The sequence below is a fragment of the Corylus avellana genome, chromosome 9 (assembly GCF_965113065.1).
Source record: "Corylus avellana chromosome 9, dhCorAvel1.hap1.2, whole genome shotgun sequence".
NCBI lineage: Eukaryota > Viridiplantae > Streptophyta > Magnoliopsida > Fagales > Betulaceae > Corylus > Corylus avellana.
The window spans coordinates 22,932,608-22,953,275 of NC_142498.1; the positions used below are offsets into that span (position 1 = coordinate 22,932,608).

The window sequence follows — 20,668 nt, forward strand, 5'->3', positions numbered from 1 at the left end:
AGGCTTGTAAGAACTATATCTAACATACAATGGGCCTTCAAGTAGTGGATGGAGAGAATAATCAGTCATCATAAAATTCCTAAAGAGATCGTATGAAAGAAAGGTTGCATGTGGATACATTATGAATTTAGGGGACACAGATACCCTAGTTTAATTAAAAGAATGATGGAGAACTTTTGTTGGTTCGGACGTTTCAGTGAAATGGGCCGGACTCGATCCAAGGCCCAGCCCAGAAGAACATCAGCAGCAGGCGCGCGTCTATAATAATATAATATACAGTCCTACCATGTAATATCACTTTCACTTCACGGTCTCGTTGTAAGAAAGTCGCCGCCAAAACCAACGGACTTGTATTCTACTGTGAAATCTCAGAAGATGGCGAAGTCTACGGCGTGGCTGCTTCTGACGATCTTCGCCGTCTTCTCCGTCGCTTATTGCGTCGACGACAAGTGCGCAGCTTGCAATGCCGTTGCGGTAGTCTCAATTCTTTGTTCTTCGCGATCCATTTTCTCCAAACATCAATCAGATTTGCGTCTCTCTCTGACTGTAGTTTGGTTTTGCAGGAGGAGCTAGAGATTGGGCTTTCCAATGTAATAGTCTTTTGCATTCTTCATTTGGGTTCATTGTAATTTTTATTTTTATGAAACTAATAATGACTTTGTGATCTCTTTCTGCAGGAAAAACCGAGGAATCATTTAGATATGAGACACCGCCTTGACTCTACAGGTCAACGTAGAGGAAAGGTAATTGATTACAGGTACAGCTTCGTATCTCCATTTCGTGGCATTGGAATTCATGTTCTATTATCTATTTTGATGGGTCTCTAGGAAATTGTACTGAATTGGGAATTTTTGGTTTAGATCTATATGTTTGAGTGAATATCTGACATAATGGATGCTTTTGTCTAAAGTTTTGTTAAAAAAATGCGTCTCCATATATGATCATTTTGTAGTTTTTTTTTCGTGTTGCTGAGTCTGACTACATAGTTGTGCAATTTATTTTGCATTAGGGTCAGCGAGCTCAGAGTTGTTGAACTCCTCGATGGCCTTTGCGAAAAGATGCAAGATTACTCTCTTGAGAAGGTAGTTTTTACTTTCACTCGTTTTCTTTATAGTCTAGACATGCTTTCAAAGTCCCCTTTCTAATATTGTTGCTTACTATATTCACTTTTCTGGTATATAAACTATCTTTGAGTGCATTGGCATAAGTAGCTGCATAAGAATATTCATGTTTGTTGGCTGGCATTATTTAGCTGGAATAAGATGCTCTTCATTTCAAATGAAAGGGATAGTATTCATTTTATGGTCAGGATTTAAAGTTGATGCATTTAATAGTGTACATGATGTCAATATTGGCACGCCTTTTAAAAAATTCATATAATATAGCATCATGTACACTATTAGGTGCGCCAACTTTAAATCTTGATCATGAAATGGAAAGTATCTTTGTCCTATTTGCAATATCTTGCGATAATATGGCATGTTTAGATTTGTGGCTGCAAGTATGTTTAGTTTTCTGTGTTTATTTTGCAGATAGATTCAACCGGTCAAGAGTGGATCAAAGTGGATGATTGGGATAACCTCACAACGAGTATGTGTTTCTCTATAATGGCTTGGGTTAATAAGCTCAAATTTCACTCTTGCTAATGTGGTAGCATACGATATGGTTTGTGCTTAGGTGGTCATCCTTTTAATTAAGATTGGTATTTGCTAAAATAAGTTATTTGCTGGCATATCTAATCTAAAAACTCTTGGATTCTTACGTACTGCTTTGGTCATTTTGTGATGTTTATTGCTTTTCAATCTTGGACAAGCATTCTGACTTCAAGTAAACAATATGAGAAAAAGACTTAATCTATATTATTATCTTCACTTGAAATGTGGAATGTTGATGTGCATGATGATTGATATTCCTTTAATCCTTTGAAACCAGAAAGATTTCAGTAAATAATTAATTTGGAGATAGAAGAACTTGGTTTCCTAATTGTTTACTTTAACTAATGAAATAGCACTTGCAAAGACTGCAGAAGTTTCCTCTCTTTTTAGTCTATTTCTGCACTTCTGAAAAATTTAGAAGCTTTTTGAACAATTATTTGTTTTCTTGTATGCTAGATAAACAAGAAGCTCGAGCACATTCAAAAGCTATATCGACTTATTGCGGAAGGTGAGGCATCAAACAGATTCAGCATACCTCCTTTTATGGTCAGAAGTCAACCTTGAACTCCCATGCCTTTTATACTTTGCTCTAGTGACAAATGAGGGCATTATGCACCTTTTAGCCTCTTAGGTATGCTGATTATCTTGAGTCTGACGTGTTTATAATGGGACAGGTTACTTGAGGATACAGAAGATGACGTAAGTTTCAATGTTCTGCTTATCGATTTTAACTTCAATAAAAGATCACTTTTTATCATCAATTGCGTATGGATATTTCAGTTTAACTGATGCCAAGTTCTCTTGCAGTTGGCAGAATTGATAAAGAAAGGATCTGTTAAAGTAGGAGGTGTAAGCAAGGTTCTTTGTCAAGATTTAAGCAAGCACTGCAGTCAGACGAGGTAATGTTGAACTTCAAACTTGAAATTCAACTCCTTTTCTTTTTTCTTTTTTTCTTTTTTTTTTTTTCTTCCAAAAAAGTAGAAAAGCAAAAACAGAAGTAGAAAGAAAAGAAGGGAAATTACACTTATCCCCTCAATCTACCAATTAATTTGCAATCTCCCTCCAATCTTTTAATATGTTAATGTACCCTATCAATCTACCATTGAGGTTGCAATGTCACATTTTTGCTCCCAAAATGACAAAAAAATACCCTGCGTAGCAAAAAAGAGAGAAAAATTCAGAAAAAAAGGCAAAAAGAAAAGAAAAGAACTAAATGATGCCTTTTTTTTTTTAAAAAAAAAAAAAAAAAAAAAAAAAAAAAATATTTTATGAATGATATTTTTGTTATTTTGGGTTGCAAAAGGCGGAATTGCAACCGCAATGGTGGATCAGGTGGGTGCATTAATCAAATTAAAAAAATTGGAAGGTAGATTCAAGATTGAGAGAGGTAAATATAGTTTCCTAAAATAAGGGTTGCTGGATCTGTGAGCCGTATTCTTATTCCACCTCTAATTTGAACCTATTTACGAACTGAAACTTTGAAAAAATGCCTACAAGTGGGGCTTACAGAGGGAGACTTGATCACTGAATTTCATGTTTATTGCAGTGCTTCCCAGCAGGTGGAGGTGGATGCCAATGGTCATGGATCTGATGGAGAACTCTAATTCACTATCAAGAAAAAAAAAATTCCTCAGTTTAGAACTCTAAATTTGGCATAATTACTCAGAGTGACTAAGTTATGCTTAACTTGTAACCAAACAAAATTTTGCTTCAAATTATTCCGCTGGCTGGATGTACCGACTTGTTTACTCCATATAAGTCAAGATTACTCATTCAAAACAATAACTCGAGCCTGTTTGTGTCCGTGTGTGAATTTGTCAGTAACAAGTAGCCTTGTTACTCTTCCTTCATATGCCAATCTATGATTTCTTCTAAATCATAATTATCATTTTGCCATTTTAAAGCTTCTCTGTTTTATCATTTTAGTTTCATTGGCGGGCTTTGGTACATTTTCATTTGTAACGTTCTTTGCTGGCTTTGGTCTTGCTGGCCTTTTGCTGCTTTTGGGATTTTACTTTTGTGGTATTTTCCTTTTTAACTAATGATAATTTTTTGCCCACTATTTTTTTTTTAAAAAAAAAAAGAAAGAAAAAAAGAAGAGAACGGTCATTGTATTAAAGTTGGCAACAAGGCGAACGGCTGGGGGTTAGAGATACACATATGAGAGTGCAGCGAGGCACAGAGGTCGTCAAGCAATCGGGTCCTTGATTGAAACTTTGGTCTACATAAAGGACAAAGTACAACAAAGTACAAATTACCGTGTGCCTGCAATATCCATTCTCATATTTATGGCACCTTCTAAACCCTAATCACTATCTAAGTATTCATACCTGTTAGATACTATAAAATTTAATTTGAATTATAAAATAATTTATCTTAATTTTACTTGAAATGAAGAAAATTTATGACAGTTAAAATTGTGATGTGGCTTCACCATCATTCATCAAATTTTATAGTCTTCCTTTCAATTTTACAAGAACATGTGTTTTCTGCCCGTAAACTTGCATGTCTTTATGCTCTTTTAAATATACATATGAGAAACACGTACATTTTGAATACATGTTAGTTTAATAAATTATGTTTTGAAAAATAAAAAAATTCTTCATATATACTTTAGAGGAAACTTGTCCGAAAACTTTCTCTGTACTCATATATATACATTCTTAATTCTTGTTATAATTTGGGAATTCAAACGAGTCCCTTAAAAGACATTTGTAGAGCTGCCACATTAGCTCATGATTTTTCAAGTTTTTATGCTAAAAAAATGGAGAATATGCCAAACTAAACAATGCATCATCATACCAATTGGTACAACATAAACAATGAATTCTTCCAACTGATACAACAAAACTATTCTCAGATGTACAGGATTTAAAACTCAAAGAAGGAATGAAAATCAAATCCTACATAACATTATTTCCATGAATGAGGCTGAATGGCAGCCGTGGAAAAGGGGACAACAACAATAACAGCAAGGGCAGTGGCAGTGGCAGTGGCAGTGGCAGCAGCGTAAGTAATGGCAGCAGCAGAAGCTTGAGGGCTAAAATGCTCTGAAGTCCTGAACCAATTGTCACCCTAATGTATGTACATCCGTCTCTCAACCATTGCCCTTCTTTTTCATGAATTACAGTCCAATACACCCTTAAGTAGATTCAGCCCTTCTGCTGATATACTCCTCCTAACTCGGGTCGGAGGTATCTCTATCCGAGGGGGAGGGTCTGAAGAAAAACAAATCACAATAACTGTCAAATTATCACATGTGTTGCGCTTGAGTGCCTCTCTGACCAGCTCTCTTGAGCATCTTTCAGGATCATTGTGGAGCATCAATTCTTTCCTCGCCATAGTCACCGCACACTGGCTGCTCATTACATCCCACAGGCCATCACATCCCATTATCAAGAACTCATCATCCTCAGTCAGGTGTGTCTCCTGCAACTCTGGCTCCGCACTTAAAGGGCATGCAGAACCTTTGGGGCCCTTCATGTGCCAGTCTCCTAAGGCACGAGCCACAGATAATTGGCCATTGAGATAGCCATCATAAATGACACCACCAAGTTTCTCAATTCTTATTCTTTCAGACATGCAATTGGGTTTATGGTCTTTTGACATCTCAATCGCTCTACCTCGTCTCCCTAGTACTGCTCGACAATCCCCAGCATTCGCAATGATCATTGTCCTGTGAAGAGTAACATGTTATGAGAGATAATCCCCTGCTGATTCCCAAGCACAAAGCATTTGAGAACGTAAGACAAAGAAACTTAGATTAAAATGTTTCCAGCCATTCAAGATCGTTGACATAATAGTAGACCCAGATTCCAGTAACAAACTTCTAAAGCTGGTGATTCTATTCCCTTTTAACACAACAAAAAATCTGACTAACTTACAGCAAATAGGAATTTTCAAGCAACTCTTAACTTTTTCTCACAAAATTGTCCATAACACAGAAAAAGAAGCAATATGTCATAAATTATCATTTTCCAGCACACTATAATCAAGTTCAATTGATGATGCTATTATGCCATGTTCTAACACAATTTTTACAGGTCACTGACTCAATAAGCTGGATGTCTGACACTTGGGAGTTGCACATTGTGCCTAAATAAGACAACAAAAAGAACTCCAACCAAAATTTTAAGCATGACCAGTATTTGGATCTAAACCCCAAAGAAAAACTAAAATAAAATCAGCTCTGGAGGTCACTTACCTGCCAAAAATAAGGGCAGTTAGAGCAGTGGTGCCAGAGGAGATATCAAGGGTACTAGCATCAGCAAATGCATAATCCGCTTTCACAAAAGCACTCTTAATTGCCTTCTCCACACAAATTGGAAAATTGGAGTCCTCAACCATGAATCTAAGGATGTTATTTCTAATAAATGATGCTGCATCTGTACCTCCATGGCCATCAAACACCTATCCAAATATAGGAATAGAAATCAGTCATGAACATAGCCAGCTTAAGGTGGTAAATAAAGTAATAAACGACCTCCCAATTCACTGTATATCTATTACCTCCCTTCATTCAGCCACTTTATTTCAATAGTCCATTATCCTCCTAAATTTTCATTTAACTTCACAGTACGAAAGCATTTTGAAAGAGAGAGTCAGAAACTCAGCTGATTGCAGCTCAGTGGCATAAGAGAAACCTGAAGGAAGATTGGCTGTTCTCAGAAGCTTAAGGAACTTCCGCACAATTGCACTAATGTTGCTACATCACAATCCAACTTAACAATCGTTTGGATGAAATGACCATCAAGTGGATCAGATCACATGTTTTTGAGTATTGACCAGCAATTATGCCATATAGTCTAAAGGAAGGGCATAGATATATGCAAAATCGATTATAACTTTCACGGAAGAGGAGATCCATTGGTAAACTAATCCTCTAATCAATGAACAGGTGTACAGAAGTAAGGTAAAAAAGAAACATGCTTACCCCATAGAAAGCCCCAGGAGAGGGGAAGTCTGCAGTTGCACCTAGATGTTCAATAAGATTATCCATACATATGTGTTCATCCTCCATATATTGTTTAGGTCCTCTTTCTGCACAGCTCCCTGAGCGGAACACAGGTAAAAAATCTGACTTTTCATCATGAGGTGATTTGCTGCCAACAATACCAACATCCAAATCCTGCAGAAGGATAAAAAGGAAAAACTAGTTGAAGTGCATTCACCAAAATGTGGTAACAAAGAAAAATGTATACTATGGTTGCATAGAAGTTCTAAACTTGACTTTCCTCTCCACGTTAATTGTGACGGCACAAAGAAAAAAACAACACAACTATCAGAACTCCACCAAGATGAGCATTACAATCTTTAACAAATAATACCTCATAGCAACTTTCATCAAAGACAGAACTTCCAGTAAAAGGTGAAAAAAACCCCCCTATAAAATGTGGCATTATTTTTATATTTATAAGCAACCTAACAATGAAGATAAGTCTTAGTCGTCTTAAATTTTGGCTCCAGAATCATGATGATTTGCAAAACTAAGCACAAGTTAAAATCACAATGGAAAGATTTAAAGAATAAACTTCGTGAAGATACATCCATTTAAAAGCATCCTATGTAATCCTATGTATAAGGGATTATCAGACCAGATGAACTTACCAAATCAGTCGTGGCCTGCAGCTTCATAGAGCTCATGCTATGCCGCATAATCGACAGGTGCCGAGGAGGTTTGCCATTTGTTATTTGTTTCAAATTATTCAAATTGTCCGAGCTCTGATCTTCCATGGTTGATACATTATCCCTATTGCAACCACCTTCTAAAATGGTAATCGGAGGTGAAAAATCCATACCCGCAGCCATACCCAGATCATAAATTATCTCAGACAGACAACCGCTTTTCAATAATCCCCTAATAACCCAAGTCTCGGACGGGCCAAAAGCAAAACCCACTTCAACAATAATGAGTTGAATCTGTCCAAAACGGAAGCTTCACAAACAACCCAAATTTGCCAACTTCACTCTACAAGGAATAGAATTCCCTTCAAGTATCAAACAACAGTAGAAAGAAGAATATCCACCAAGTAAAGTAAACGCTCCATAAAATGCCCAATTCAACCTTTTTATCTCCTTTTTTTTTTTGCAGTTTTGAGTCCCTTAAAGGTATCAAAAATCACAAAGCAACCCTCAAAGATTGAACTTTTCAAGCTTCTCACTAATTCCCAAATATCCAAAACACCACAGGACCGAAAATCAACTAGCAGATCAAATCAAGCCAATTAACCCCAATAATTTACCAAAATGTCACGGAAAAATTACAGTAATTTTTTTAAAAAAAACAAAAGAACTAAAAATCCTCAACGACAATTGAACACCAAATTCGAGGTCAAGCTCAAGAATTTCTCACAGATGAAGACGACGATGACGGTTTTGACTTCTTTGCCTTTCTCTTCGGTGTCATACAATCAAGAACCCTAAGAAGAGGTCTCTGAGAGAAAGCGAGAACTAACTTGTTGGTATGTGGTTGGCCACCGGGGATTACAGGTAATCGAAGTGGATCTCGTAGCTGTAAGGGTGGAGATGGGGAACCGACACGTGGTTGTCTGCGGTTGGTGGATGCTCTGGCTCCTCGGGTTAGTTCGTGGATCGGTGCCGTCAGCACGTCCCAGCCGTTCGATCTGTAGAGCAGGAAATGGACGGTGCGGCGCTGTCCTCCTCAAATGTCCCTTCCAGACTGTGAGGTCAGGTTCGTTAAACTTAACCGCCGTTAAGAAACGAGCGCCTCGGATTCTCAGAGTGCACGTGTCGCTTTGCGATTGGGAGGAAGTGGTTTTCTCGGCTAAGATAGAAGCAATCAAGCAATTGGGAATTTGGGAGGAAGTGTTTTTGTTTTTTGGTTTTAACTTTCCCAATTCTCCACTTCTCTGAGTCGGAACTGGGCAATAGTTGAGAGTACTCATGACCACATTGCGTCCAGTGGAACCGTCTACAATACCATTAAAAAGGTGGATCAAACGAGAAAAACCTAATGGATCAATCCTAGTTTTATAATATCCACTCGTTGAAGACAATTTGTCCCAGATTTGAGACGAATATAAAAGGGCTTTCGTCCCATATTTGAGACGAAAAAAAAGGACCTTTGTCCCAAATTTGAGGCAAAGACAACTTTTGTTTCAAACTCCAATTTAGACAGTTTTAGAGGTGGAGGCCGGGTGAAAATGACCCATTAGAAAAAGAGTCAAAATCCATTCCTATTTTCCTCAAGTGGCTAAGGTGAAAAAAGGAAAGCCCATTTTGACTATGATGCACACCTCTATTTGTTCAAAATTTGTTAAAAAAATGGGTAACTTTCATTGAAGATTTTTGAATTTTCACTCAATTTAATAAATTTTTTTTAAACTTCAAAATCTCTTAATTTAGTCTCTTAAGCTTTTAATTGCTCTCAATTTGAATCCCACGGTCAAATTTAACCGTTAAAAATACCAAAAAAGACTCAAATATCCCTGATTTTCGTTTTTTTTAAAAAAAAATAAAAAGAGTTTTGAAATTAAGGGTAAAGTTAAAATTTTATAAAAAAAGTCAGAAGTATAAACGTTATTTAACGTTTAAAATTTGACAAATATGTTTAAATTAATTGCAATTGAAAGTTTAAAAGACTAAATTAAGAAATTTTAAAATTTAATGAGGTTTACTAAATTGGGAGTTCAGGGTATTCAGCCTCTGATCCAGCGTTTTGATTTTGTTACTTTTCTGCCTGAATATGCATGTGATTGCAAATCTTATTAATTATTATTTTTTGAAAAATAGTTAATGTTGCATGGAGTTCCGGTAATTATTACTCCTTGTCCTTATTATGGTCGTTGGCTCATTTTAGACGCGGGAAAAAAAAACGAGATCCAGGTAACAAAGACACGTCGCTCTGGGCTGGACTGGGCCAAAGTGGACCCAAACCCAACCAGAAAGTCCGGGACTTAAATGCGTCAACCTCAAAATAAAAAGTTTTCCTCCAATTCACTGCGAATTCATGGCGCAGCCATATCTTTCTATTTTGAGCGAAAATAAAATGAATTGTTTTATAGTTAGTATTATATTTTATAGTATTTAATGGTGTCATATTATTTAAAAATATAATTTAGACTATATAATTGTTCATTTTAATTTTTACTTCACTTGAAATCGAGAGAAATCATATTCCTTTCGAGACATATATGCATTCTTAATAGAGTACTGATTTAGGAAAAAAAATTATAACCCAATTGAGAGGAAAATTTTGTTCTATGTTAATCAATCCATTCCATATATTCCCTAGCTTTTAGATAAATTGAGATGATGACCACCAAATAAGTTACCAGGAGGCAGGAGGATATAGGGTTCAAACTTGGAATGATGCTTTTATTAAAGATGTCTGAATTTCAAAGCAAATAATCATTATCCTTTGCAACTAAGCAATAATCCTGTTCTCTCTACAAATCTTTTATTAAAGATGAGAAAAACTATCAGATTCATTTCATTCAGCTTATTTATGTCACTAAAAAAAAAAACCCTTTTGTCTACTGATATATATATATATATTTTCTCAAATAAGGGATTTAAGGCTCGATCTAAAAGTATATAATTTGAGAGGGTTTATGAGATAAAAAGAAAATTGATATTTCAAACCATTTAGGTCTTACTTGTTTAGACGATTTCTTAAGCAATCTAAGAGATCGGGCTTAGGCCGTATAAACAAATGGAGCCCGAACAACCTCTCAAATAAATCTTGCATGGAATCTAAATTCTACCATAGTTTACTCATGCCACATGATCCAACATATGTATTGACACAAATGACAAGCATTACAAATAGGAAATAACGAAGAAAATTCCTCATCCAATTAGAATAAAAAGGGCAGCCTTCATTTTATTCTTAAAAGTTTCCCCATTACATAAAATAAAATAAAAAAAGCTAATTAAAGAAGAAAGATTAGATGGGCTGTAGTTGTCACTTGTCACACAATCACATCTTACGTCTACTTTATTCGTTGCTTCACAAAATCAGTCAAATACTTTTGGACTTCTACGTCTGTATTCATACCCCTGCCACGTGATCATGTCATTGTTTATTCTCCTCATCCCTGTGCCCTCCTCAACTTGCCCGAGTGGTTCACTTTCTCCAACTAATTCACATTTATAAAATTATGCAGTATATTTTATGAAATTATGAAAATATGCTAAAATACGTAATTCCAACAACCAACAATTATAAGAGATTCTTTGATTTTTTTTTTTTGGAAGAACTAATCTAAGAGGTGATTGACATTGTCATATCAGCATTGCAAGATAACTATCCAACATTAATGTGTTTGTAATTGTCACGTCAACGTTGTGAAGTAAATGTGTAATATAAATGTGGTTTATACCATTACTATTTTTTTTTTTTTTTGGTTCAATAACTTGAAAAAGGAGTAGGGCCGATAATTCGTGTTTGCATGTTGGATTCGAGTTGTTTGGAAGCATTGATATAAGAATATATATATATATATATATCAACTTTAACTAAAACTATTTAATTAAACGGGTCAGACCACTCAACCATAACCTACTAATTTCACGTTTGGGTTCGTATTGGGTTTGTAGGTCTTGTTAAAAATTACCAACACTAAATATCGCTTGTCGAATTTGGATAATGTCGAGGCAGTATAAGATTATCTGGATTAACCTTAACTCAATACACTTAATTAAATGGGTCAAATCTCTTTACTATAAATTATTAATTTTGTATTGAGTTCAAATGTCAAGTAAAAAATTAACGACCCTAAAAAAAATAAAAAAAATAAAAGACAAGTGAAACCCTAAGAGAATCTTTAGCAGACCAAGTAAAATGCACATATAAGCTAAATGATTGCCCATTTTTTCACATCGAACAAATTAGGTAGAGGCTAATATATATTTGGTGGCAAAGTAAATAGTAAAAGATTATTATTCACTGGACTAAATATTTTCTTTATTCCTTTTCTCTTGTCTCTTTCTTTGTACGAGGTCACATCGGTAATAATATAATGAAAAAAATTAAAAAATAATATTTAAAAGAAATTAAAGAAATAACGTGTTGGAGTTCACTTTGAAAAAAATGGATAAAATAAAAAGAACGTTTTTATTGATACCCACGAGCAAAGCATACTATGGAAAGACTCACTGAAACAGTGGAACTGGAATGTTCGCGCGTATCACCTATCACGAGCTGCGTCTGCGGGCACCCCCGACCGAGGACCAGAGTTGTCTCGTCGAATCAAGTATGGTAGCGTCCGTCTCCTTTCCAAAGCAATTTGCCACCCTTCATTTGCTTCCCACGTGGATTTCTATTTCGTCTTGTTGTTTTCTTCCGGGTTTTCACCTTTTAATCTTTAAGCTTTCAATGCACTTTTTTTGGTTAACCCACATATATAGCTGTTCTTTCTTCAAGAGTGTTGAGGTTGGTGATTGCAATCCGCCTAATTCCATCTAAGATTTTGCCTTTTCCGGTTAGTTTGTCATCTGGGTCTTTATTTTCACCTCTATTCTTTTGGTTCTTTTTTTTTTTTTTTTTTTTTCTTCCCTTTCTCTCTCTAATTATTTCTGAGGATTATAGTACTTGGCTTCATGGATGAGATATTCTCAGTAACATATGGGCTGTAGGCTTTGATTTGAAGAGAGTATCTGATTCTAGTTTATGCTTTAAGATGCTAGCTTCCATTTCTAAGTGCTCGTTGCTTTCTTATTGTAATAATGGTTGATGATAAAACTGAAGAAAAGAAATGAGAAATTCTGAAGCATATGGTTTTCAGACGGAAGCTCAAAAAAACCTACGCCACCAACCCAATTATCAGTACGGCGCCTGGTTGAGTTGTGGTGTTTTTGGGTCCCAAATTAGGAAAAATATTTTATTTGAGGAAAACAAAAAATTGAGCTTCTTTCCCTTTACTGTCTCTTGAAACCAGTCAAGCATCAGTGTTGAACTAGTAAACTAAGTTCTGTTTGTTTTACCATGTTCTATCAGGACTTAGGCTTTTGTTATCCGGGTCTCTAATATGGTTTTTGCACAATTATATTTTTTTGTTCCAGATGGAGGTTCTTTATTCTGAGCTCTGATGGGTAATTCTTTGTTCTCAATTCTGCACAAATTCTATCGCGGAAACCCTGTGTCAGATTAATCTTGGGGCAGGTGAAGATAACTGTTCCACTTGTTCAAAATGAATCTTATTTGGTTTATGGTGTTACTGCTTCTCCATTTCGGCGTGTTCCCATATGGGTTTAGCCAGAATGTTTCTTCAAGACCTGCTGTTGTGAATGTTGGAGCTATTTTTTCGTTTGACTCTACCATTGGAAGAGTTGCCAAGATTGCCATCGAGGAAGCTGTGAAAGATGTCAACTCCAATTCCAGCATTCTCCATGGAACAAAACTTGTTGTACAAATGCAAGATTCCAATTGCAGTGGTTTTTTTGGCATGGTTGAAGGTACTTTATTTTCCCTCAATTTACTGTAAGTTGCTTGCTGGATTTGTGTATCTTTATCATTGGGAAAGAATTCTGTTCTTAACAGAATCCAACAATCCTAATCGGATATACTGATTATTATGTTGTATTACAGCTTTGCATTTTATGGAGACTGATATAGTCGCTATCATAGGCCCGCAATCTTCTGTAGTTGCCCATATTATATCCCATGTTGTGACTGAACTCCAAGTTCCTCTATTATCATTTGCGGCTACAGACCCATCTCTTTCTTCCATTCAGTTCCCTTTTTTTGTTAGAACAACTCAGAGTGATTTGTACCAAATGACGGCTGTGGCTGAGGTTGTTGATTATTATGGTTGGAAGGAGGTAATTGCAATTTTCATTGACGATGACAATGGACGGAATGGTGTGTCAGCATTAGATGATAAACTAGCAGAGAGGCGCTGTAGAATCTCCTACAAGGAGGGAATTAGCCCCGGGTCTGGAGTTAATCGGAGTGAAATTATGGATCTGATGGTTAAGGTTGCATTAATGGAATCTCGGATTATTGTTCTGCATGTATATCCTGATTCTGGACTCATGGTTTTGTCGGTGGCCCAGTATCTTGGAATGATGGGCAATGGTTATGTGTGGATAGCTACTGATTGGCTTTCATCTGTTTTAGATTCTTCTCCTCCTCTTCCTTCAGCGACCATGGATTCAATGCAAGGAGTTCTTGTTTTGCGCCAACATACACCAGATTCAGATCGAAAAAGAGACTTTTTCTCTAGGTGGAAAAAGATAACCGGTGGTTCTCGGGGGTTGCATTCGTATGGGCTTTATGCTTATGATTCTGTTTGGCTGGTTGCTCATGCTATTGATGCATTTTTTAACCAAGGGGGAGTTATTTCATTTTCTAATGATTCTAGGTTGCATTCTGTAGGAGGTGATCTCCACCTTGAAGCAATGAGCGTTTTTGATGATGGAATGCTCCTGTTGCAGAACATCTTGAAGAGTAACCTTGTTGGCTTGACAGGTCCTATTAAATTTAACTCAGATAGGTCTCTTATTCTCCCTGCATATGATATTATTAACGTGATTGGAACTGGTTTTCGACGGATTGGTTACTGGTCAAACTATTCTGGTTTATCAGTTGTGCCTCCTGAGATGCTCTATGTGAAGCCACCTAATCGTTCAAGTGTGAACCAGCAACTGTACAGTGTTATCTGGCCAGGAGAGACATCATTAAAGCCCCGTGGATGGGTTTTCCCAAACAATGGGAAAGAGTTAAAAATTGGCGTACCTAATCGAGCTAGTTTCCGGGAATTTGTATCGCAAGTGCGAGGGACTGATACTTTCAAGGGTTTCTGCATTGATGTATTTACAGCAGCTGTAAGCTTGTTACCTTATGCTGTTCCATACCGATTTGTTTCCTTTGGTGATGGTCATGAAAACCCAAGCTACACGGAGCTTGTAACTTCGATCACAGTGGGTGTGAGTACTACATTATAAATTTGGTTTTCAGATTTTAAATTATAAAGTTAATGCTTTTACATGTGCTAAATCTCCCATTTCCTTGTTACAGAAGTTTGATGCTGCTGTTGGTGACATTGCAATTGTCACAAATCGGACAAAAATTGTGGATTTTACCCAGCCATTTGCTTCATCTGGACTTGTTGTTGTGGCCCCATTTAAGAAACTGAATTCTGGTGCTTGGGCTTTCCTGCGGCCATTTAATAAATATATGTGGATTGTCACTGCTTCTTTCTTTCTTCTTATTGGAATAGTCGTGTGGATTCTGGAGCATAGAATAAATGATGAATTCAGGGGCCCTCCTAAGAAACAATTTATAACCATTCTATGGTGAGTTATTCAGTGATGCACTCACTTCAAGAATATGTTATGTATGTGATGTACATGTATATGCACATAAAAGACTATAATTAATTAGGATAATACAGCTCTTGATAGCGGTATAGCAGGGGATTGTTAGTGGCAGAACATTTTGATCATTGCCCTATGCACTAAGGATTCTACATGCACTAAGTAGTCTACTTGACATATAGCTGCTAGATAAGAAGCAGAGACGTCAGTCGTGCCAAAATGCTCATTAAATTAAAAACATTTCAAGGTCTGGCTTGGAAAATATTATGAAATTTGGTGTTTTGGGGGTTGGGAGGTAGGGTTTACTGGTTTTTCTTTTCTTGATCCTGCCTCCTTCTGTACGGTTAAATTGCTAATCATATTTTTGTTAATACCAGTTGAGGTATATTAAGGGGCCACTAAGTCTTGTTACATAATTTAATAGAGTATTTATATTAGTCAACTTCTAAACCAATAGAACATCTTGCTAGCATTCTAAGTTATTTGTTTCTGATGCATCTTCTGTTTGTTAAACTTGCAGGTTTAGCCTCTCAACTCTGTTTTTCGCCCATAGTAAGTAGAAGTCGGGTCCTTTTGTAAACACTGTGCTAATAGCAGGGCATAATGCAGTGTTTTTAATTTTATTGAGTTGCTTTCTCTATTCCTTGTGCAGAAGAGAATACTGTGAGCACCCTTGGTCGTATGGTGCTACTTATATGGCTCTTTGTAGTTTTGATAATTAACTCAAGCTACACTGCAAGTCTGACATCAATCCTCACAGTGCAGCAGCTGTCCTCCCCTATCAAAGGGATTGACAGCTTAAAGAGTAGCGATGAGCCAATTGGGTTCCAAGTGGGTTCTTTTGCTGAACACTATTTAGAGGAACTTGGCATTTCCAATTCTAGGCTCGTTCCCCTTGGATCACCTGAAGCATATGCTTCAGCCCTTCTGCTTGGTCCTAAAAAAGGCGGTGTTGCTGCGATTGTTGACGAACGCCCATATGTAGAACTTTTCCTCTCAAGTCAGTGCAAATTCAGGGTTGTAGGTCAAGAGTTCACCAAAAGCGGATGGGGTTTTGTGAGTATTTGCTTTCCAGGAGCTTTCTTAATGAGTTTTATAGATTAATGTTATAAATTAAATATTTATTTTACATTTATCCCACAATGCTGATGTGACAGCCCCAAACAATCATTAGATAAGAATAATGTTAGAAATTAAATTTTTATCCCACAACTATCTGTAGTCCCAACCAATCAGTTCTTATTAAACAAAAATGTGGGATAAAAATGTGGTTTATAACATTACTCTTAGAGCATATTTCAATTAAGTAGTAAGACATCTGTTGAAAGAATTAGAAAGGGCATATGGTTGCTGATATGTATTATTTACTTGATTAAAGATGGATGTACTTTAGTAAATCTCTTTGTAGACTTTAGCCTATTGTAAATGACAAATAAGTTTGACATTTTATTCTTCTTTTTTTTAACCCCTTTTATTGTCCTTCACATGATAGGCATTTCCACGGGACTCTCCCTTAGCAGTTGACATGTCAACTGCGATTCTACAACTGTCTGAGAATGGTGATCTCCAGCGGATCCGTGATAAGTGGCTGATGCGAAGTGCTTGCAGTTTAGAGACTACTGAAATTGAGTCGGATCAGCTTCAGCTTAAAAGCTTCTGGGGCCTCTTCCTTATTTGTGGGATAGCTTGCTTCATTGCACTCTTCATATATTTCGTGCAGATTATGCCGAAGTTATGCCGTACTGCCCCTTCAGAATCTGTTTCACCTGTTTCACGTCACTCAATTTCTGGGCGTGTTCGGAGATTGATATCATTGATGGACGAGAAGTCAGACCACTCAAATAGTGGAAATAAAAGAAGGAAAGTGGAAAGATCATTATCCGACACTGATAAGGAGTTGGAGAGTAATCCCAGGAGATAAACAAATTAAAGTGACTGCTGGCATCAACATCAACTCAGGCAGTTAACTCATCTGTTTTATCATCCTTAATAGTAACTTTACATGTCAGTAATTTAGATTATAACTACCTATCAAAAAAAAAAAAAAAAAAGTAATTTAGATTATAACTGTTTATATGCGCTTGTATCGGTTATTTTGTCTTTAAAAAAGAAAAGAAAAAGACTTTATTTTGTAGGAATATGTGCTGGAAGCATTTTGTATTCCAAGATCCTGTTTTATACATGTCAATGGATTTCAATGCCAAATGTGAAGCTGACGTTGAAATATGCTTCATATTACTTTTTCATTTTTGGTCCTAGATCTATCTACATTATATCGTGCTCCCGACTGTGTGTTGTATATGTGTTGCATGGTCAATGGCCTGTTGACCCCGTTCAACTGTAGGGACTTACCGAGATGCTCGGTCAAGTGACGATCGACGTCCGTCCGACTGAGTGCTACAATTTTCAACAACCTGACACGTTCGGTTGAAGCTCGTGTAACCGTGAGACTTCATCGCGAGGTTCTATTCAAACGTGACTTTTATCTTCTATCTGTTTGAACACAACTCGGCCGTTTCGTTTTATTTTGCTTTTTTAGGTTTGGACTTGTTTTTCTATATAAAACCCACTTACGACAGCTTAGGCCACATATTATTATTATTTTTTTAAAAGACACTTAAAAGATTGAGTTTTCTTCTATTTTGCCTTAAATCCTTGATTGTGTTCTTGATTTTGAGAAGAGTTGTAAGTTTTGTGTGTATTAATTTTGCGACCCATAGATAAGTGGATATGTACAGTCAGAGACATTTTACATATGCACACACACCCACGGCCTATGTTGCAATAGATATTCAAATGCCATAGGACATTGTACATTCCTCTTTAATTTCTAGTCCTTTATTTATGCCTTTCCTTTGAGGTGTTGTGTTTGGATGGTCCTAACTATTGGATTTGGCATCAATTTTACTTTCCACAAAATTGAAAATATTCCTGCTCACAACTGAAGTTTGAATTGTTGAATTAATAATACTAGAAGACTCATGTAGAAAATGTATTAAATTCAGTTAGAATGTAGAAATGCCAGAGCTTGCTTGCTACAGGGTATGTCTCTTCTCTCTGTAAATTTTCATGGCGCATTTGATCATGGTGTCGAATCTGCGTTGAATTATGATGGTGTTCAATCTTTTTCTCTTTCAAAAAACGTCTTGGTATTGTCATTGGTACCGTATAAAATTAAACGTTGTAGTTCAAGCACCCGAGCCTCACCATGCTCAGACTGTCCGAACACCAGTATGCTCAAATGTCCCCTCACTTAAAATTGCGGATGGCACATATTGCAATTATATATGAAAAATACTTGAAACACAACACCCCAATTCCATCCCTTAAAGAGGGATAACTTTTCAAACAAAAAAGCCTTTGATTGTGGAGAGGTTTTTTATGCTCAACTTTAACCATGTGCATCGATCTTTATCTTCTCCCAATGAAAATACCTTTTCTTATCCCCTACCCTTTTTCAGACAAACCTACAAAATATTCAAAACCCCTCACAATAGCATCCCATCTTTTGAAGTTCGGTGGTGACCAAATCAAATCAAATCATTGTTCCTCAGTACTGAACATATTTCACATTTACTTATAGTAGCAACAAACAATACAAGAGCTGTCAACCACATTGAGACCTCTGTCGTCATTCTTTTAGTCATGCATCACTGTTGAGGATACCGGCATCTTCCATAACCTAATCAATCAGTAATAAAACAAACCGAAAAAACAGTAAGCATATGTGTCAGTTTGTATAGATTTTATAGTAAAAAGGGTATTTTGGAGGTCAAAACTTGGGGGAATTCGAGAGTAATTAATTAAGAATAACATGAAAGAAAAAACAAAATGTAAGTGGGAGAAAATGTGGTCTGTATTCTTACTTGGATCACCGAAGGTAACAAGGCCAGTGCCCTTGAAATCACAGTTCCAATAGTTCCTCCCATGCATCTGATAATAAGCATTCATGGCATATGATGCATGTGCAATAAGCTTGTCAGGCTGGAAACAATCCCCACTCTCATAAACCTCCCTGCAGTCCACTCCACCAGGTCCACAGCAGAAATCCAACACAGCTTGAAGCACCTTCTCATCGGCATGCGGCTTGGCCACGCACCAGACCGACGGACCCCTATATCCTCCGGAGACTTTCTCACTAAACCCAACTGTCCCTCCATTGCTGCAAAACTGGCAGCTCAAATCCACATCATACACCTTAGACCCATCCCCATTGAAAATCCCAAAATTTCTCTCGCTCGCATCCCCTTCTTTTTTGTTTTCATTGAACAGAGCAAACACAAATATCTCAACCTTATCTTTCGGCTTCATGGGTGTCCCTTTATACGACTGCGCACGTTCAATCAACCTAGAGTTGTAAGTCTTTGCGTTTTGTGGAGTAGCCGCTGTATCACCGGAGCCCCCCTTCGATGGCCACCCCGACTCCGATACTGTTATCTCGATCCTCCGGTTTCCAAACCCCAGAGCATTGATCGCCGACCTGTGTTAAAACATAAATTAAATGATGAAATTCATCGATTTAAATAAATTTTAAAATATAAATTAAATTATTAAATTTAACAACCTGATAGCGTCAATTTGTGCATCCAACATGTTGGTATACGAATACCCTTTTGGGTCATGGACGCCGTGGGTGTCATTTCCTAGCAATGCATACTCCAAACTGACTGTGCTGGGGTTGGCTCGGTACGCAAAATATGGATAGGCATTGACCATAAACGGTGCTCCGGTGTCAGCTAGGAAGCCGGCAATGGCTGTCATCGTCGGCATAAGGTTCAAGGCGAAAGTTGAAGCAGAGGGAGGAAACGAAGAAGCAAGAACAGCCATGCTATGCGGCGTCGTGACCTTCATCTTACGGTCGAGCCCACGGGATACAAGCGCTGAGTGCATGTTCTGCATGGCTTGAACCAACGCGTTAGGCTCGAGCTTGTCATCGTCTGTGGTCAAGTACTCGTTCCCTATGCAAATGGCTACGACGGAAGTGGCGGGAATGAAGGGGACGACGCGGGAGGCGAGCCACGAGTCGGCAGCGGACACGTCGGAGCTGACGTTGGCTACGTGGGAGTTCTCGACGGCGACGATGAGGTCGATCCCGGTGTTGGAAAAGGCTTGGAGGATGTCTGGGTTGGAGTCGTAGATCTTGACCTTGTCGATGAGAGTGGACTGGAGGAGCTGGGCTACTTTCTTGGGTGATGGAAGGTTGTTGCCGAGGGTGCCATAGTTTATGCCAACGCCATAAACATTTGGCAATGGCTTGAGCAGAAGGAGGAGGAGGAGAGGAAGGAGGTGGGTTTTAGCCATGGCTGTAGTTTGAAACGATGGTACTGGAGATTATTAGAAAAGGTGGGGATATATGTACCAATATTTGAGATGAAGATTAATGCAAGTGGTTTTTTGGGAATTACATGTTATATATATATATATATATATATATATATATATATATATATCTTGCCATGATTTTATGGAAGAAAAACTAATTACAAAATAGTAATTTGAAAAAACTAATTACAATGAATCATGGTTCATAAATCTAAGTGCAAATGATACGGTAGTTTGAGGCTGAGGGAAAAGTCAAGGAGCAACAGTTTTCGGGTCCGTCTGATTCAAAATCCAGATCAAAAGGCAAGTAGTGGGCCATCGGCCATGCGACTATGTGAGTGCTACGCCTGATGATTGCCTTGGTATGTGGGCCACAAAAAGAAAGACGACAGCAAATAATACGCGTCTCA

General features: G+C 37.3%; 4 protein-coding genes across 4 annotated transcripts; 2 read left to right on the plus strand and 2 right to left on the minus strand.

Moving 5' to 3' along the window:
- Positions 1-309: 309 nt before the first annotated feature.
- LOC132190098 (TLR4 regulator/MIR-interacting MSAP protein) lies at positions 310-3,395 on the plus strand. Its single transcript, XM_059604982.2, has 9 exons — positions 310-474; positions 564-590; positions 678-757; positions 1,010-1,082; positions 1,533-1,590; positions 2,112-2,163; positions 2,330-2,354; positions 2,463-2,554; positions 3,202-3,395. Exons 1-9 carry the CDS (start codon positions 376-378, stop codon positions 3,257-3,259), a joined length of 564 nt encoding a protein of 187 aa, XP_059460965.1. The 5' UTR covers positions 310-375; the 3' UTR covers positions 3,260-3,395.
- Positions 3,396-4,684: 1,289 nt separating this feature from the next.
- LOC132190044 (putative protein phosphatase 2C 27) lies at positions 4,685-8,121 on the minus strand. Its single transcript, XM_088510556.1, has 4 exons — positions 7,263-8,121; positions 6,589-6,783; positions 5,860-6,065; positions 4,685-5,331 (listed from the first exon to the last, which is right to left on the minus strand). The coding sequence occupies exons 1-4, from the start codon at positions 7,461-7,463 to the stop codon at positions 4,773-4,775; spliced, it is 1,161 nt and encodes a 386-aa protein (XP_088366682.1). The 5' UTR covers positions 7,464-8,121; the 3' UTR covers positions 4,685-4,772.
- Positions 8,122-12,563: 4,442 nt separating this feature from the next.
- On the plus strand, positions 12,564-17,182 carry GLR3.3 (glutamate receptor 3.3). The gene is given in 7 exon segments (XM_059603848.2): positions 12,564-13,073; positions 13,207-14,546; positions 14,638-14,915; positions 15,457-15,488; positions 15,589-15,992; positions 16,429-16,838; positions 16,840-17,182. Coding segments are annotated over 7 exon segments (2,793 nt in total). The 5' UTR covers positions 12,564-12,808; the 3' UTR covers positions 16,904-17,182.
- A 1,222-nt stretch (positions 17,183-18,404) lies between these two features.
- On the minus strand, positions 18,405-20,327 carry LOC132189853 (glucan endo-1,3-beta-D-glucosidase). Its single transcript, XM_059604667.2, has 3 exons — positions 19,501-20,327; positions 18,803-19,416; positions 18,405-18,618 (listed from the first exon to the last, which is right to left on the minus strand). The coding sequence occupies exons 1-3, from the start codon at positions 20,235-20,237 to the stop codon at positions 18,587-18,589; spliced, it is 1,383 nt and encodes a 460-aa protein (XP_059460650.2). The 5' UTR covers positions 20,238-20,327; the 3' UTR covers positions 18,405-18,586.
- Between the last annotated feature and the right edge of the window lie 341 nt (positions 20,328-20,668).

Excerpts from the sequence above, each read along its gene's own strand:
- LOC132190044 (XM_088510556.1), bottom strand. The coding sequence starts at position 7,463 with ATGGCTGCGGGTATGGATTTTTCACCTCCGATTACCATTTTAGAAGGT. Across the intron at positions 6,784-7,262 it reads TGCAGGCCACGACTGATTTG|GATTTGGATGTTGGTATTGT; the intron begins GTAAGTTCATCT and ends ATCCTTCTGCAG. Across the intron at positions 5,332-5,859 it reads ACTGCCCTTATTTTTGGCAG|GACAATGATCATTGCGAATG; the intron begins GTAAGTGACCTC and ends TACTCTTCACAG.
- LOC132189853 (XM_059604667.2), bottom strand. The coding sequence starts at position 20,237 with ATGGCTAAAACCCACCTCCTTCCTCTCCTCCTCCTCCTTCTGCTCAAG. Across the intron at positions 19,417-19,500 it reads GCACAAATTGACGCTATCAG|GTCGGCGATCAATGCTCTGG; the intron begins GTTGTTAAATTT and ends GTTTTAACACAG. Across the intron at positions 18,619-18,802 it reads TGTTACCTTCGGTGATCCAA|GTTATGGAAGATGCCGGTAT; the intron begins GTAAGAATACAG and ends CTGATTGATTAG.
- LOC132190098 (XM_059604982.2), top strand. The coding sequence starts at position 376 with ATGGCGAAGTCTACGGCGTGGCTGCTTCTGACGATCTTCGCCGTCTTC. Across the intron at positions 1,591-2,111 it reads TTGGGATAACCTCACAACGA|ATAAACAAGAAGCTCGAGCA; the intron begins GTATGTGTTTCT and ends CTTGTATGCTAG. Across the intron at positions 2,355-2,462 it reads TTGAGGATACAGAAGATGAC|TTGGCAGAATTGATAAAGAA; the intron begins GTAAGTTTCAAT and ends GTTCTCTTGCAG.